The 19,436-nt window shown below is 45.0% G+C and overlaps 1 protein-coding gene across 1 annotated transcript; it reads right to left on the bottom strand.

Annotated features, from left to right (window-relative positions):
• Positions 1-11,730: 11,730 nt before the first annotated feature.
• Positions 11,731-18,726, bottom strand: LOC133342065 (alpha-crystallin A chain-like). The gene is made up of 3 exons (XM_061550979.1): positions 18,400-18,726; positions 14,800-14,922; positions 11,731-13,552 (listed from the first exon to the last, which is right to left on the bottom strand). Exons 1-3 carry the CDS (start codon positions 18,607-18,609, stop codon positions 13,310-13,312), a joined length of 576 nt encoding a protein of 191 aa, XP_061406963.1. The 5' UTR covers positions 18,610-18,726; the 3' UTR covers positions 11,731-13,309.
• Between the last annotated feature and the right edge of the window lie 710 nt (positions 18,727-19,436).

Here is a 19,436-nt window from a genome sequence, read left to right on the forward strand (position 1 = left end):
CAAGTAGCTTTCTCCCCCGACAGACCTGTTCTTCACCTGAGGACGGCTGCTTGCGTTGTGGCCGAAACGTCGTGAGAATTATTTTATAATGTTTTATTTTTATTATTTTAATATTTCAATTCTACGTGACTTTACCGAAAGAACCAAGAAGTTGAATCCCTGCAGTCACGAAAGCTTTAAATCGAGAGATTCCAGAACTTCGCCAGGCCACGAGGTGGGCCAGGAGATAATGACAGCACAGCAAACGGAGACGTTGTTGAGTGTCATCCCATCGTATGCGCCAAACGCTCGTCAATTGAATTGACCAAATATCCCAATGCGGGACCATCCTAAAAAGAATAGACTCAAGATCCCAGCGAGGCTTTTCTTGGGTAAAGTAAAAGCCATCATTATCGCTGTTGATTCGCCACATTTGCTCAAAAAGGAAGTTCTTGCATTCGGTATTACAGGTCGTTTTGTGGAACGCCTGGCAAACTTTCAACACTGAAGTTGTGCCGATTCTACACTTTCGTAGCATGTTCTGACTTTAGTTTAGTTAATTTGGCATGTGTGATGCTACTCACAAATGGAATGACACTACCTCTAAATCACATTTAGCAAGTGATGTGATAATGCCGGTAAATCCTCCCCGAGTCTGAGAATATCTTTGTCAGGATTAAACATAATTTGGACATGCTGATGCATTGGCAGTGGCGCACAAGCACAAATAAAAATATTACAGCACATTAAATCGTTAATATAGCTGTGGCCTTAAAAGGTGAAAAAACCAGGTGACGTTTTGGGTAATGGGCCTTAATTTATTTGGGCCTGATACTCTTAGTTCTTTCGGTAAAGTCACGTAGGTAAAAAATGATTTTTTTTTCATAAAATAAAATAAATAAAGAGTAAGATTGTTTTATTATTATTTATTTTTTACTTTATTTTTTATTAATTTTAATTTCATTTTTTACCTACGTGACTTTACCGAAAGAACTAAGAGTATGAATCCTTGCAGTCACGAAAGCTTCAACTCTATTTGGGCCTTCTTCATGGCACTTTCATTGCAGAGTTGTTTGGCCAATCCCATCGGTGACTTGTTTGACACGTGTGAGGAAATCCGAGTGCTTGCAGATCATTCACGACAGCAAAGGGTGAAAGCAAAAAGCTCCGCACGGATTCAACAATGAGTTCTTATAGCGCCATCTCCTGGCCACAAACTCCGCGCAAACTTTTTCGCCTCATCTTCTTGGTTCTTTCGGTAAAGTCACGTAGAAGGGAAATAATAAAATAATAAAACCCCATCATGATTATTTTATTATTTCCCTTCTACGTGACTTTACCGAAAGAACCAAGAAGATGAATCCCTGCAGTCACGAAAGCTTTAAATCGAAATTCTTAGCCTCAATTAGGACAATGTGAATGCAGGCGTTACGGTTGTGGAATGTTTACACTTGAGGATGCATTGTTATTCTTTCAAACTCGCTAATGCCGAATTCTTTGCATGCACGCGGTTGTTGTACGTTTCAATTGCACGAATATGTTTCATTCCGTTCATCAGCTTGCAACCAGAAGCTTGCGAGTTCAAGTCGCGACCGAGAGGGGGGGGGAGGTCGATTTAGCACTTTATCCCAACAGGCTGACTAAAATCAGTGCTATATTGTCAGTGAAGTAATCTGTGGTTGCCTTATGCAGAGACTCACAGCCCGCTGGCTTGTTCGTCTCAACCTCCAGCCATAAATCCTTCCAGTGATGCGTCCTGCTCAAACCTAACCTTCTTCACAGACAACGCGATGATTCTAACTTATTCTCTGGTCCATGTAGTATTATTTTTAAATCCGTTATATTAAGTTCGCTTGCTTGCTTACGACCGTGCAAATCTTTCGGTCGTTTTTTAACGCACTTCCCGTGATCCAATCGAGCTGACATTTTCCACACAGACTCGTTGTGCGTGACAATTAATGTTCGTGAAATTTTTTTCCCAAAATTTTACACTTTTTAGGACAAAAATATTATATTTAATTACCAATTGCTTAATGGTGCAATGCAATCATCTGACCCATATGTAGCAGCCATCTCAAGCCAGAGGACGAGAGGACTCTAGCCGCCACGCATATAAAGGATTTATAGTGAAAAACTTTGTTTTTACGGGTTATACTTGTTTCTGTCTCCTAGTCGAATTCCAAGCATGCATCTCTCCACGCTTCATAGTGCACTTATCAGCTCTCGTTCCATTTTCTTTGTGTCGATACGAATAGCGGGTAACATATACAGATAAAACATGTCTGTCTGTCGGCACGTGGGTATATCGCTTTTCATCATTGAGTTCAGTTTTCCGAACGCACTCCAAACCTGCCTCTTTACAAATAAAATCACAAAAAATTGAAATGTTTTTTTACGTGCAATGCGCAGTGCTTAATTTCTCACTCAATATTTTCCGGAATGCTGCTAGGCTGACTTGGAGCAACGGATTATACGTAAGGACCTACCAACCCCTACAACACTACCACCCTTGGCAAACCCCTAGAGTTATTTGCGCACAAATCTTGCACACCCACCAACCACCACCACCGTCTCACGAGGACAAAATAAGGCAAGCGCGAGATGGATGTGGCATGCCAAAATAATTCCCGGAACAGCGTTCCGACTGAACTAAGCACACGCGGGCAACGTGCTACTACAGTGTGTGGCAAGAACGGGTGGGCTTGAATGAAGTCAGTGTTGTGTCGTCCCCCCCCTCCCCTTCCTCTTTGAATGCTCTTGAAATGCAACGGGCCACGCATGATGTTGCCGTGTCTGTGCGCATGTTACGCACTCTTATGTAAAATCGACGTTGCCTTCCACGTCGCGTTCAATTCCTCGCCCGCTCGCCGGCTGTTCAATTTCGGTTGATGCTCGCCACAATACTTGGAAGTGAGCGAAACACACGTGCTTCGAGTTATTGAGACCATTGCGACACATCCTGCAGTATATACAGTGGGCGTGTTGACACCGTGCACATGTTATACGGCATATGCCGGCAATACCCTAGACGTTCTCATTTCCTTCTCTCGTGATGGCCAATTCTTGGAGGTAAAAACATTTAAATCGCTTTTCATTTTGTTTTGCTTTTGCTGCAGTAATAAAGTGCAGACTTTTTGAAATTCTTTGTATTTGGTTACAGTGTAAAACTGTGATACAACTTGGGTTTTATTTTATGTATCGTCATCAGTGGCTATGGTCTATTCACTGCCGGATGAAGGCCTCCTTATGCAATTACCACCTCTCTCTAACGGTCTTGTGTCACCGCAATCCATCGAATTCCTGCACGCCAGCTGACCTCATCGCGCAGTGCAAGTGGCGGTTGTCCTATTGGTCGTGTTCCCTACTTTGGCTGCTATTCCATCACCAGTCTCGTCCATTGGTTATCACCATCATCGTCATCCCTTCTCAAGGATGCGTCCTGCCCAAGCCCACCTATTTTTATTCACCACACAATATGATGTCCTTCGTGTCCTTTTGCTCTCTGTCTGCAAGTGTTTCTCCTTCTGCCTCTCAGTGTAATGTACAGCATGCTTCTCTGCATGCTGTACATGAGATGTTAACTACCTCGCCTGGTATGCAGGAGGACGTGGGTTCGATCCCAACCCTGGTGCCTGCTGTATATTTGAAGTTTGCATATTCTCCCGTGGAATTTTTTCCCGGGTCATCCGGGTTTTCCCTCCACATTTAGAATCAACATGCGTTTATAAAGTATTTGGCTGCTAAACATTTCCACGTGAGAAGCCACTTCGTTAAGCTATCATTTGTGATAGCCAGTTCGCTTCTGAAAATTAGCTATATAGCTCAGAGAGCCTTATGTGGTAAAACAAAATAGTTAAATAGTTGTTTCCACACTTTTCAGCGTATCCCCAATTTTATTTTTGTTCATACGTCTCAGACTGTATGGTTATGTTTAAAGGAAAAACTATTTCATCGATACAGTATCCTCCAACAACTGTGGGTCAATGTATCTCGACATGGACACATTGTATGGGATGGAGTGGTGGTGCAAATCCACTTGAAACCCAGTGGCCCGAGATGTATCGGTCACAACTAACACAAGTGACAAGCGGTATCTGGACTGGTCCGAGGTGCGACCCATCACCAACCTGTACTCACCAGCACGGTTAAAGCACGGTCCATAGCCAATGCCGCTTGGGGAGACATTAATTCAGCAGCGGTTCGATAAAGGAGGGAAATTTTCATCGTTCGTAAATGTAAGATCCACTGTTTGAAACGTAACATAAAATGAACATTAAATAAATTATACATTCTACATTTAATAATGTCCTTTATCCAAACAAAGCCACACTGAGTATCGGGGTGTAGGGTCCTGCATCAAGATGTTTGGCCAATTACATTCATGTAATTGTTGGAGGAAACCAGAAGTGCCGGAGAAAACCCGTGGATTAGACCACACCGAGGTCAACGCAGCCCCAACGCGTTCCATAAACGAGGAGGAAACTCGTCGAAGAACACGAAAAACGTGCAAAGGGACGGCGACGCTTTTTAAGCGCTTTTGAGTTGGTGGTCTAGACAAGGCTGAGAGCATTTGTGCATGCAAGGTTAGATGCACACAAGGCATGGTGGGAGTAGTGCCTTCCTGCTGTTCGTTAGCAGGACAGGTCTACTTGTTTCTGCACTCAAATTATAAATGCCTTTTTAGTAACCATTAGCAGGCCTTTCGCACTTTCTAGAAGCTTTAATATCACACTCCGTGGAGGACGAAACGCGAGGTTGCCTGATAATGGAGATCATATACTGTAGTGTAAGTGTTTATCACAAGACTTGCATTAATGTACAACTTTGGGAAAACCCTGCCCTATGAATGAAACTAATCAACACTTAAGTCGTAACCTTTGGTGGCCCAAGTGTTAAAAACATGTTTATTTCACATTTGTCTACTGATAATCAACGACTCGAATGTACTATACTTGTTGCCAGATTAAATCTTTCTCGAACCATTCTAGAACATCATCAGAATGTATCTTCGTCATCCCGGCAGTCATCTTCGCCTAGACGCATGAGATAATAATCCGGTCTAAATGTGAACTGCCCAACAAGAGGACTACTAAATGTACGTTCGCGACTTACACGTGTTGTGTGAGGACACCGAATATCAACACTGTCGTGCACATCAGCTGACTGCAAGCTACATTTGACCAGGGCTGTGGTGCAAGGCCACGTGGAGCCTTTTGACGCAAAATGTTGGCAGCGTCCAAAGGTGCTCACGATGTTTGCCTGTCCTCCATCTGAATGAGACCAGAATCAGAATCTTTATTTAAACCTGGAGAAATCCGATGAGCTATGAAGATCTTTTTTCGCAGATGTCCGGTCGGGGTGGGTCAGAAACCAGGTCACCCCATCTCTCCATTCCCTCTTTCTCCAAAACTCCAGTTCCTCCACCGTCGTCCCCCAATTCAGTCGTCAATCAATTTCCAGATCGCAAACGCACTCTCGTTAATCTCCATCCACGAACCCCCCCCCCAAAACAACCTTTGTTGTGGATGACATTGGTCGCGAAAGCCTCCAACTACCACCACTGTGTTGTTACATTTTACTCCGTCGGTTTGTTTGTGATTCCTTGCACCCATTTGCGAGAACGTGTCCGGTACATCATAGCAAAAACAACAACAACAACGAAGACAACAACGAAGACAACAACGAAGACAACAAAAACATGTTCTGCATGTAGCCGCTTCAGATCGTGATGGAGCTTTACAACAGAAACTGAATCGATAGGGATTATTTTATTTTTTACAATAGTAAACTTGCTAACCATATCTTAGGGCGCCATCTGCCGTACACAACGATTATAAGGTGCGCGCAACACGTCTTGCACGGACAACATCCCTGCCTGGGCGGTCAGGGATGTTGTCCGTGCAAGATTAAGCTACTGCGGGGCCTGTTATTATAAAGGGGCCCTAAACTTAAAACAATACATAAATATTTAAACACAAAATTTTAACTTGCATAGTAAAATAATTGTATTTTTTCATTTGCTATACAGCCAGATAATGCGACAAATCGCTAACCTTAAACACTCAGTCGTTCATTAAAGTTGAAGGCAGTATAGTACTATAGTAATAGAGCAAGTGCAGAATCGCTGAACCAGAATTGAAAGCTTAAAAGCATTTAGCGCGGGGCCCTTGAAAGTGCGGGGCCCGTAGCTACTACACATGTAGCAGCTACTACATATGTAGTAGCTGCTACATGTGTAGTAGTACATGTGTAGTAGCTACTATATATGTAGCTTCTTTTGCTACGAGGATAATCAGGCACTGGCTGTTGTGGGAATCCAACCGTGACACATAAGTTCATAGGTCAGCCGGTGCCCTTTCTCAACACCCACCTGCCATCAGCACCCTTTGTCTTAAACCACAAGCAGCCGACTGTGTGTGAACAGCGAGGGGGTGGTGTAAAGATTTGTGGCCGCTGCGATTCAATTAAAATATCAGTGGGCGATGGGGGGGAGGGAAGTTTGGGGCCATTGTGGTGAATGTAGCGGAGTGGCGTGAGCCAATGACATTTAACGTGTGTGGATATTAAACGCAAAAAAAACACTCAACGATTCCTGCCACGCACGATCCAATTCAGATGTCGTTTAGCCGTAGTTGCCTTAAGTTCAACATGCAGCTGTCCGGGGCTGAGCTCCAGAAAATATTTCCCTGCCAACTCCTCGTCCTACCTCCCCCCACACCCGCTCCCCCCACGCACTTTTGCTGTCCAGCCCTCTATCAGTCAATTCACTGCTGGATGAGGGGGGGCCGCGGCGGTTATGTGACCATACTTCACCACGCTGGTTCACGGGGGTTGCTGAAAGCGGGCGAAGCACACACGTGGATTTTTACGCACTGCCATCCGCTGATAGACGTGTGGCATCACGGTGGCTGGGAGATGTTAACTACCTCGCCCGGTATACAAGGAGGTCGTGGGTTCGATTCCGACTCTCACGCCTGCTGCTGAATATTTGGAGTTTGAGTGTCTCGCTGTGTTTGTGTGGATTTTTCTCCGGTCCTCCGGGTTTTTCCTCCACGTTCACAGAATCATCAACATGCTTTAAGAATATTTGGTTGTTATAGATTTCCACGTGATAATCCACTTCGCTCAGCTATACATTCTGGTCAGGTCGTTTCTTTTTTTTTGCGTATGCTCCGCTTTGTGGTCACCGATGCAAGAAATATCCAGACACGAAATCCTGCTTGGCTTTCGCGATCTGACGAACTTTGGAAATTGATGGTCCATAACCATTTTGTTTCGACGAGTGGGTGGCTGGTACAACGTTAGTGACGGATTGTATAGCACACGTTGGTAAATCGATTACGGTCGATTAGTTCGCTCACCATACATGGTACGAAAAAAAATAACCCGTAAAAACTAAGTTTTTCACTCTAAATCCTTTGTATGCGTGGCGGCTAGAGTCCTCTCGTCCTCTGGCTTGAGATGGCTGCCACCTATGGGTCAGATGATTGTCTGCCAGTATTAAGCAATTGGTAATTAAATATTTAATTTGTTTTCCCTAAACAGTGTAAAATTTTGGAGAAAAAAAATTCACGAACATTAATTGTCTCGCACAACGAGTCTGTGTGCAAAATCTCAGCTCGATTGGATCACGGGAAGTGGGTTAAACGACCGAAAGATTTGCACGGTCGAAAGCAAGCAAGCAAGCACGCAAGCACGCAAGCAAGCAAGCAAGCGAACTTAATATAAAGGATTTAAAAAAAGTTCATTATTTTCAACTCGTTTTTGTTTGTATGTATGTTGGACTTTTTTCGCACCGTACGTAGCCAACCTGGGTTCACGTGCCCACTACTGCCACTAGAGGCCGCTACATTCATGACGAGGGGAAATACATTTTATATCTTCTTGGTTCTTTCTGTAAAATCACGTAGAAGGAAAATAATAAAATAATAAAATAAAACATAATAAAATAATTCTCACGACGTTTCGGCCACAACGCAAGCAGCCGTCTTCAGGTAGAGAACAGGTCTGTCGAGAAGGCAGAGTCTGTTGATACGCGGCACAGAACCATGAAAATTAATCGAATTGTAAAATTAAATGAATACATTGTTCTCCGGATAATAGGACGCGCTCCTTCCCCTCCCCCCCCTGTATTTTCAAGTAAGAGTTTGGGGTGCGTCTTATAATCCAGTACAGTATTTGCGCGTGTGCGCGTGTGTGTGTGTGAGGCCAAATTTGTATACGCGAATGAACGCAAGACACAACACTGGGAGTGCCTCTGACTTTCTGGGGCGTCTTACAATCCGGCAAATAGGTGATTCGCACAGGCTCGATATGAAGCAGTCACGTGAAAGTTTGCCACTCTCTTGTTGACAGCCAGATGTCAAAATGAACGTCTAATGTTTATGTAATAGCTATATATTGCCCATAATAGTATCGCAGCTCATTTATAACCTTGCAATACGGCGTAACTTTCTTTTAAACACCAAAGAGAAATCTGCGAAGGCGGCGTAACCATAATAACACGCGGGAGGAAACCGGAGCACCTGGAGAAAACTCCACGCGTGCGAGGGGGAAACACGCGATCCCACACGGACGGCGAGCCAGGGTATGGGCACCTCCACGCACGCGGGAAGAGAGTTTGGCAACATTTGTGTGATTCGCCAACCCACGCTGCTGCCTGCATGGTGCTGGGCTACAGGCCACGTGCATAGCTGATCTTAAAGGTACATTGAAAAATGTTGATACTCCGACTGATGCTCCTACTGTTGTGGAGTGACTCATGCAGCCAGCTATGGCTGCAGAGTTTGTTTCCGTCGTTTATTGTGAAAATTCGGTCACAGTTCCTATGATCACTGTTGTTTCATTGCTTTTATGGCTTTATTTTGGTGATTTTCGATAAGTTTTTTGGTTTGGCCATGTTTGTTTGTTGTAGTACAGAGTTAGACTGATGGCCTTGATCTAAGTTGTCTTGTGGTTGTTGTTGTTTGACTTGCATCCCACTAGGATTTTTGCACATTTTTGTGTACGGTGCTTTTTCTGCAATATTTTACTGTCTTTTCTTGGATTTTCTGTTTGCACTTAGTCACATATTCACTTTAAGATGTTTTTTGTTCATTTTTTTTGTTTGTTGCGGTTGCACCCGATTCAAGAGCCGAATGGCTCACAGGGCTATACCTAATAAATGAACTTGAACTTGAACCACCACCGTCCGGCTGACTTGGGCCACTGTCCCCTTAGCACTGGAGCTCAGACTTGAGTCCTCCCGAGGGCGCTGCCGCAGATTTCTAAATTCAAACAGACCCCGCCACGAACCGGCCGCGTGATCGGCCCATTTGCGTCCTGACTGATCTCGATCACGTGGAGGTGTTGGTCATTCTGCTCGCAGGGTCAGGAAGTATGACCATCGCTGGCATGATACTGCCAACATCCTCTTGTCCGATTTGATGATGTGGGGGACTGCCAGAGCGGGATCCCTTTTGTTCGTGTGTATCTCGCCAAAAAAGATGAATCCTGCTTTGACGCAGATAGAGCGAAAAGTGAACACGGCGGACATTATGATGGATTTTCTGCCGTGTTCGTAATGTGCACAATCATAAAACAAATCGCGTTGGTAAGGGGATTTCCGTGAACCAATTATCGGTGAGCCTGTCATACATTCTAGATTTGAAGCTTTCGTGACTGCAAGGATTCATACTCTTAGTTATTTCGGTAAAGTCACGTAGATAAAAAATATATATTGTATATATATATTGGTTCATTTATATTGTCATACATAGTGCTTGGATGTACGACCATCATGCATCCCATCATCTCACGCCTGTGTTTCCTCTTTCTTCATCAACCAACACAGTGTGGTGAAGGGAAATAATAAAATAATAAAAATCAAACATAATAAAATAAAAATTCTCACGACGTTTCGGCCACAACACAAGCGTCGGAAAGACAGCGTCGGAAAGACGCTGTCTTTCTGACAGCTCTGTTTCTTCACCTGAGGACGGCTGCTTGTGTTGTGGCCGAAACGTCGTGAGAATTTTTTTTTCTATTATGGTGAAATTTGTATTATTTTATTATTTCCCTTCTACGTGACTTTACCGAAAGAACCAAGAAGATAAATCCCTGCAGTCACGAAAGATTTAAATCGAAAGTGGTGAAGTATGGGCATTTAACCTCCCACGACGCGCATGTTGTGAAAGGGCCACATCAAGGAATGCGTCTCACGTGTAAAGGAAGTTACAACTAGATCCAACAACGCAATCCATCATCATCAGCCATGGTCAATCCACTGCTGGATGAAGGCCACCACAAGCCGCCACCGCCGCCGCCTCTCACGATCCTGTGACGTAATAATCCAAATTTTGACTTGTAACTTTCGTGACTGCAGGAATTCATATTCTTTGGTTCTTTCGGTAAAGTCACGTAGAAAAATAATAAAAAATACACATTTTTTAGAAAAGTAAATATAATTAAAATATCTTCTTGGTTCTTTCGGTAAGGCCACAACGCAAGCAGCCGGCTGCTTGCATTGTGGCCGAAACGTCGTGAGAATTATTTGATGTTTTATTTTTTATTATTTTATTATTTCCCTTCTACGTGACTTTACCGAAAGAACCAAGAAGATGAATCACTGCAGTCACGAAAGCTTTAAATCGAGAATTAAAATAATTTACTTTCTTTTATTTATTTTTAATAAACACGTTCCTTCGGAGTGGGCAGGTAGGAACTTGGTTGGACAGCACGTTCGTGCACGACAGACAGACAAATAATCCCTGGTGGGCAGTGTGGAACTGTTTGTTCCTACCTGTCAATATGTTCTATCTACGTGACTTTACCAAAAGAACCACAAAATATGTAATGATCCAACCGACTGCACAGGAGCTGATTTCATCGCTCCGTCTCTTCTCGCCGCGGACGCGTGCTGCTTGAGGTCCTCTTTACGTCTCTCGGCAACTCGAACGATGCCGTCAATCTGCGTGCGTACTCTCTCCGAGCCAAGCGTTCATCTTCACGTCTACTCAATGCAATTCCTAAGCGTGTTGGTTTTTTATCGACTCCACGCAAAATATTTCTGGTTGCGTTCGATTACACTGTGTAACGAAACAATTTATGTTTGTTCCTGGGTATTAAGTGTTATTTCCCAATTGCTTATGCCTCAAAAGAACAGACAGTGGCTATTATTCCCCACAAACTTTGCTTTTATGACCAGGACACAAAGAGATAATTTTTATTGTTTTATATTTTTATTATTTTATTATTTCCCTTCTACGTGACTTTACCGAAAGAACCAAGAATATGAATTCCTGCAGTCACGAAAGCTTTAAATTTAAACTGTGTAACTAATTTACTATTTTTTTGTTGCTGGGTAGTAAGTGTTATTTCCTAATTGCTTATGCCTCAAAAGTACATAAAACGTCTATTACTCCCCACAAACTTTGCTTTTGTGACCAGCACAGTGATATTTTGAAATGTACCTATTTTCAATGAGAAAACGTGGTGTGCATTTGTGTCATTCCTCCACATAAAGTCCTGTTTCACAAAAGCCAAGTTTGTGGGGAATAAAGAGCCATTCTCTATACTTTAGAGGCATAAGCGATTAGAAAATAACACTTACTACCCCAGGAACAACAATCGTGTTACAACGCGTTATCTCTTCGTCTGATGGCCACCTTTCTGAACCCTGTACGCCGTAGCGGACAGGCAGCGCCACGCAGCGCACTCCAAACCCCTCAATGCCAAGAGAAATGAGACCAGAGGACAGACAGCGGATGTTAGTCACGTGATTGCATTTTATTTTGCCGTTACATTTGTGCTCAGTTGAGCGCCACTTCGGGAAAAACAAAAAAGAGATGAGCGAAGCGGCGGTGTATGTCGCGAGCAGCCGACCAGCAGGACGGAGCTGCGTTCGACTCGTGCAAGCGGGGAAATTCAATTATTTCATCTTATCATCGGCCTGGTATCACAGTGCGTGATCGGTAAGGTGTCATCCTGCTCCCACAGTAGTTAGCGACAGATCACAACGTGTCACCGTACACGAGGCACACTTATCACTTGCGGGAGTATGGGTCCCTTCCCCACATGACATTTTCAACAGCAACTATCGTCACACGCATTGCTCTTGTTTGGCTTTCCGAATCGCTAATAGTCGAAGCGGTTCATTGCCTAGTAAGCAGTTATTTCAGAAACTTGTCAATAACGTGCTTTCAAATAGCATTTTTGCGAATTGTTTTTCTCACTATTTCTGATGTTTAATAACTTGTCACGGTTTAAACATGATTAAGCAAGTCGTAATACGAAGGGAATGGCTATTTTCCAGACGAAACGATATCCTTTTCTTAATTTCTAAAGTCATGCTTCAGCTGTCAACGGATGCCCACGCATTTACACAAATCTCTCTGACTCGCCACTACTCCTACCTCTGTAATAGCATGCACACGACATGCGTTTAGAACAATAATCAAAGACCCATAGAGTCGTCCGTCCATCAATTCAGTGCCAATTATACACCAGACACAATTGAAACGACCCTAAATGGAATTACACATCTCACTTGAACTATCATATATTATAACATTCATATCTTATCACAGGGAACTATTGGAATATTCGATTTCGTAAATATTGATTTTGCGTTTGCGAAAGGTTTGTTTTTTTACTTTATTGTGTATAAGTGTACATCTTGGACCGTGATGGATGTATCTAGAGTAATTTGAACACGATTTTTTAAAATGTGTTTCTTTTTCAACTTCCCGAACACACATTGTACGCGTGCTTGTGAGCATTCTTGCGCGTAGATTATGCGTTCATGCATGTGCCCAGATGGTTCTCGTGCCGATGAAGAGCAATAATTGCGCAGTAAACACGAAACGTTGGGCTAACGTCGTGCCAACGTTGGCCTCACGGTCCCGACAACATGCCGACGTCGCACCAACGTCACACGTTTACTGGGTGGGATAGCACCTTTTTTGGTTTGTTAATTTAAAACACCGCTGCAGGTAAGTGCCCGTGTGCGTGCGTGTGTGAATGCGTGTGTGCTTGCGTGCGTGCGTGAGTGTACTTGCGTGAGTGAGTGTGCTTGCGTGCGTGAGTGTGCTTGCGTGAGTGTGTGAGTGTGTATGCGTGAGTGAGTGTGTATGAGTGCGTGAGTGTGTATGCGTGAGTGAGTGTGTATGCGTGAGTGAGTGTGTATGAGTGAGTGTGTATGAGTGCGTGAGTGTGCGTGAGTGCGTGCGCGCGTAGCGATAGCGGCGGTCGCAGTAGTAGCAGTGGCCGTCGAAAGCAGTCAACGCACGCGGTATATGCAGTACACAACAAATTCGTGCGTTTCGCTTCTCCCCCCCCGCCACCTTTCCCTTCACTTGCGCTCGGGGGGAGGAGGCCCCACGGGGGAGGACTTGTCGTCGCACGCGATGTGCACCGGGCGCTCGCGCGTGTCGCGGCTCTCGCGCCCGTCCCGCGGCTCCCGTCCGTCGCGACGCGGCGCCGACAGAGTCAGGACCCCGTCGGTGGTCAGCGCCGCCGTCACCGAGTCGGCCTGGACGCCTACGGGGAGACGGTAGCGGCGCAGAAACTCGCGTGACACCAGGCCGTGCTCGTCCTGGAGGGGAGGGGGGTGGACACGGGGCGGACGTTTCACCCTTTAGGTTACGGCCGGACACGGAAAGCTGCTCGTTACTTGCGTTGGTTTTGAAAACAGATATGTAGATTTGAAGCTTTTCGTGACTGCAAGGATTCATACGCTTTGGTTCTTTCGGTAAAGTCACGTAGGTAACAAATAAAATAAATGAATTAAGTTGTTTTCATTAATTTAATTTTATTTTTCGGTAAAGTCACGTAGGTAAAATTTTTTAATTCATAAAAGTAAAATTAAATAAAAATTCACGACGTTTTCATTAATTTTCTTTTCTTTTTACCGACGTGACTTTACCGAAAGAACAAAAGAGTATGAATATGTACCCCCCCACCCACCTCTCCCTCTGCCCCTTCTTCCCGTCCACCCTCACGGATAAAAGCAAAGTTGGCTCCCTGACTCGATTCCTTTATGTGAAAGAGGCGATTAATGTACTCACCTCCTCCACACACCCGCGTTTACATCCCCCCGCTTTTTATGTAAGGCGCCACAATGACGAGATGTTAACTACCTCGCCCGGTATACAGGAGGTCGTGGGTTTGATCCCAATCCTGACGCCTGCTGCTGTATATTTGGAGTTTGCGTGTCTCTCTCCCCGTGGTCGCGTGGATTTTTCTCCAGGTCCTCCGCGTTTTCCCTCTACATTTCGAAAAAACGCCGTGCGTTTCGAGTATTTGGGTATTATAAATTTCCACCTGATAAGCCACTTCGTTGAGCTCTCATTTGTGGCCGGGTCGCTTCTGAAAAAGAGCAATATAGCTCAGTGGGCCTTACCTGGTCAAATAAAATAAAAAATAAAAATTTGCAATAAACTGGTTGCGTCGGGTCGGAGGGGTCTCGAGTTTGGCCCCATCGTTGTTGTTTCATAAAATCCTGATTTTAACAAAAAATGTAAGAGCCGGAGAATGATTCCCTGTCGCAACCCAAGTGGTGAGTGCCGCTGCACTCACGAACCGAGTTTGATTCCCGCTCACGGCCAACGCCAATGGCGATTATCTGAACCGGTCCCGGGCCTCCCCTAGGTCGACTCAGCCTAAAATGAAGTACCTGCTGCGGTGTGCAAAAACATCGCCGCCAGGGAGACAAAGGCGGCGGGCGTGGTGCTGGCCTATCCTAGGGTGCTACTCGCTCACACCACTTGCCCCCACCAGTCTGTTAAGGCTACACGGGTGACCTTTGTCTTTGTGGTAGGTGCTGCGTGTGCGTGCCATTACCGCTCGCTCCTCGTGCTTGGCGTGCACTTCAATGGAGTCGTCCACGATCTTGACGCTCAGCTCGGTGGGGGAGAAGTGGCGCACATCCAGGTGGATGGAAAAGCGCTCCCTGTCCACGCGCAGCTGCACTCCAAGCACGCATTCATCCATCAGCAGCAGCAGCAGTCAATGTCTATCCACTACTGGATGATTGTTTGGCTCACCCGTCGAACAAAGGCGGTCGCTGCATCGGGCGCCTTCAGATGCGCTTCTAGCGGGCCGTCTGGAACGCTCTTGCTTCCGATGTTAGGGAGCCGCTGGAGCTGCGCACGTTTAAATCTCGAGTGAAAACGAATTTCTTTAGAACCGCCTTTGTGTTTAGTTTGTTGGCTTTCTCCAGCACCTCCGATTAGCACGGTTGGCTCCGTACGGTGCGAAAGAAGTTATAATTGTTTTGTTACCCTTTTATGTGGCAACAAAACTGACACCTTTTTTTACAAGGAGTCATGTTTGCATAGACCACAATACCTGCAGTCGTAATGCAAATAAAATACATAACTCTGATAATGTATACACTGTCCTTATCAGAGTTATGTTTTTTGTTTGTTGCCAGATAAAAGGGTAAAAAAAAAACAATTATCATATTTTTCTACTGGCAAATGAGGTTACAATGGTGCGAAAGAAGTGATGCATACACATGTTTAAGAACGCTGTCGCCATCCCTCACGCTGCATTGCCGCTAGCGTGCACCGCACTCATGCACATTACGAATGGACTTGATTTCATCGCTCCATCTCCGCGGCGGACTTACCCACGGACTCTCCATCGTCCATCATTCATCCATAAATAGAGGTTTTTGGGTTAGATCGCGTAAATATATAAATGTGTCGTTAAAACCCACCACCACCCGACACAGCCAACTTGTAAGGGTTGTCACGTAAACAGAACATGCCAATTCGTCACTTGTACAGCCGGTTACCGGGCCTCTCCCGAGGTCGAGCCATTGTTGAACACCTGGTGCGGTGTGTAAACATCAGCGTTGGGGATGCAAAGACGTAGCGGGACGTAGTCTCAGCCACTCCAGCCCGACCTGCGCGGAACTGGCTTTAATATCTTGCACCCAAACACACGCTTGCCCAAACACTCGATGCGATCTACACAAGAACGTTTGTCTTCATCTCTTTGAAGGCACCCCTTTGGCGATGTCATCGACATCATCAACCGCGTTACACTGGGCGTGGCTTATATGGGTGGGGGCGGGGTGGGGGGTTTCCCTCCTTCGGACGGTAGGATGTGGGGATCGATCGCGATACTTTTGAAAGGGGCCCGATTAATCAACTGCAGAAAAGTATTGATTCAAAGCTTTCGTAACTGCAGGGATTCATTTTCTTGGTTCTTTCGGTAAAGTCACGTAAAAGGGAAATAATAAAATAAAACAAATAAAAAATAAAAATTATTTTTATTATTTATTATTTCCCTTCTACGTTACTCTACCGAAAAAAAACAATATGCAGAAAAGTAATCAAATCGAAATCTTGCTCGCTTCATTGCTTAACCGAAGAATCGGCCAAGCTTTGCATTACATAACATTGAGACATTGGTGGAACGCAGCTTTACAAATAAATGTAAACTATGATTATTATTACCTGCACGGGGTTATCCCGCGCGCATTGCAATCCGAGAAAGTGAACTATTATGCATTTCATTATTAGTGGTCGTTCTGTTCTTTTTTTGTACGATTTACAGGTGAATAAAGTTTCAACAAAACGCACAAGATATATTTAAGGCCTCCACACGCCACGTCGTGTCACGATGCCATTTGGACTATACTTCACCACGCCTGTCAGTGCGGGTTGTGGACGCCAAGGGGGTGAAGAGCATGACCGGTATCACTTGGTCACTGATGTTAGCCCGGGGCAGGAATTAATCGAACTCGGGTCGCCAGGTTCGTAGTGGAGCCTGGCTATCCACTCTACCGCCGCTCCAGCCCAGACGTACTGCTGTACCCATATTAATTCTAGATTTGAAGCTTTCGTGACTGCAAGGATTCATACTCTTAGTTCTTTCGGTAAAGTCACGTAGGTAAAAAAAAAGAAATTTAAATTAATATTGCTTTTATTTATATTAAATTTTTTTTCTTTTTTTTACCTACGTGACTTTACCGAAAGAACTAGGAGTATGTACCCATATTATCAAAACGGTTGAAGAGACATTTATACAACACGGAATGTAGCGACCTGAGTTAGATTCGTTCCCCGACCGTTGGTCGCACCGGCGACATCTGAACCGGTCTCGCATCTCCCTCCTTAAATGAGTAACTGGCGCGTTGTGTCAACATCACCACTGGGAGATGCTCCTCGTCCACTGGCTGGATTATTATTTATTGAGGTTGCCATCTCTAAGGAACATTAAAAAAAACACAGGGGCATATCACGGGATGACGAATATCTCTCAATTCCAGAATAGAGGGGAGCACCGCATGTCAATAGACTTTGTCATGATGGTGCATTATTATTATTATTGAACAAAAAAATAGATGTGGACTTGTAGCGTTCCCGGGAAGGCTTGCAGGTTTCCCCAGGGACAGCTGCTACCTCATCTCAACAAGAGAACGATCCTGGGGTGGGGGTGGGGGACCAGGAGAGGAGGTAAATGATGCAGCTGACCTTACCAGCTGGGTGCGATGTATGCATTGAGTTAAGTTTCATCACTACATCTTCTTGGTTCTTTCGGTAAAGTCACGTAGGAGGGAAGTAATAAAATAATAAAAATAAAACATAATAAAATAATTCTCACGACGTTTCGGCCACAACGCAACGCAAGTAGCCGTCCTCAGGTGAAACCAGGTCTGTCACCTGAGGACGGCTACTTGCGTTGTGGCCGAAACGTCGTGAGAATTATTTTATTTTGTTTTATTTTTATTATTTTATTACTTCCCTTCTACGTGACTTTACCGAAAGAACCAAGAAGATGAATCCCTGCAGTCACGAAAGCTTTAAATCGATTTCTTCATCACTACACTCGTCTATGCTGCGTGCCTTAAGGATGGCTCACTTAGAATTCATGGTTATTGAATAACGAAATGAATAAGCGCTTTTGAGTAAATACGGCAATTAAAAGCACAAGGTCCGTAACTGCGTGATCAGCCCGGGCAACCAAACCGCTCTCAATATCGCGCAACTTAATCATCGCCTGCAACCGCTGTGTCCACATCTGAGCGAGTGAGTTGCACAAAGATAAATTTAAACCTGCGAATTCAGGATTGCAAGAACAAAATGTGCACGCGACATAACCTGACTGCAAGACGCCGAGCAGATCGACTCTTGAGAGCAGATTCTCTCTCGACTGCTCGCAACCGGTTGCGCAACCGACCGCAACTGGTTGCAGAGACGACCACGTTCTCCGCGAGGCAATTGCTCGCAACAAAGTACTGTGCTCAAGCCCCATAACTTTTTTTTGTTCTTCTGAACAGCGCGAACCCTTATTTGTAACATAGACACGATCTCTAATTCACGCGTTTCCACATTTCTATCTCCCAATGCAACTCCAAAGGGTTGGATGTTGCGCGCGTCGCGTTTCGCTGTTGTTGTTGTTTTGTGTTTGTTTGTTTGCACCGCTCACCTCGGAGAGCCCCGAATCCAGGATGGACGTGAGGCGCTGCAGAGGCGATGATCGGCCCTGTAGGAGGAGGAAAGGGTTCTGCGAGACATTCTGCCCAAAGAAAGGCTCGCTGTCGAAAAGGCCCTCTCCAAAGAACTGATCGAAGAGACGGCTGGTGAAGAGCGAGCCGAAGGGGCGACGCAGGAACGGGTGCTGAATGGTCACTTCCATTGCGCTAGTTTCGGAGACGGGGGGTGTTGTTGGTTTTTTTTTCTTTCCGTTTGTTTTAAGAGGTGAAGGGAGCGTGGCTTGCTTGGTTACGGCTGAGATCGTGTGAACTTGCACCCGTCGTTTGAAAAGAGAAGAGCATCCCAAAGTATTTATATCGAGCGCCGTTGCTGAGGCAGGATGGTTGAACAAAGCCCCTTTCTGGAAACCAGAATTGCGCCGTGAGCATTTAAAAAAAAAATTCACACGTCCGTCATTTTGCCTGCCTCGGAGGGGATTTGTTTTGCATATTTTTGGTTGTTTGTTGGCTGCGTTTTCGTGTCACCCTCCCCACCCACCCACCCACCACCCACCCACCCACCACGCCGAGCTAAGCTGAGAGGCCGTGCCAAACGATGTGGTCAGTCGCGAATTTAAAAGCAATGGAGCCGACAGTAAATGACTCCATTGTTTATCGGTTTCCACAGCACACGCACACACAAATCTGTGCCCCAGTACAAAGGCAGTCGGTGCAGTCGGTGCGTTAGTTTCATTCTAGATGCGTTCGCTCGTTTCCAGCTTTCAGAGCATGTAATTCGCGTGCTTTAATGCGATTTCTTTCGTTTTCAAAATGTGAAGTATTCATAAATCGTTCTTAATGTCACCGTTTGGTGTTGTCCACCACGATTTCCTAGATTCCTTCGTTTTGAAAGACGGCGTTTATTATTTTCCATGTCTTGGCTGAGGCTCTTTTTTCTCGTCTCTGCGCCTGTTACTCACTTTTGGGTTCAACTCACCCCGTAAAGCATTTAATCCTAAATACGCACTGCAATGACAATAGTTTAAAGCGA

The sequence above is a fragment of the Lethenteron reissneri genome, chromosome 13 (genome assembly GCF_015708825.2).
Source record: "Lethenteron reissneri isolate LAM-NWPU_2019-01 chromosome 13, ASM1570882v1, whole genome shotgun sequence".
In the NCBI taxonomy this organism is placed as follows: domain Eukaryota; kingdom Metazoa; phylum Chordata; class Hyperoartia; order Petromyzontiformes; family Petromyzontidae; genus Lethenteron; species Lethenteron reissneri.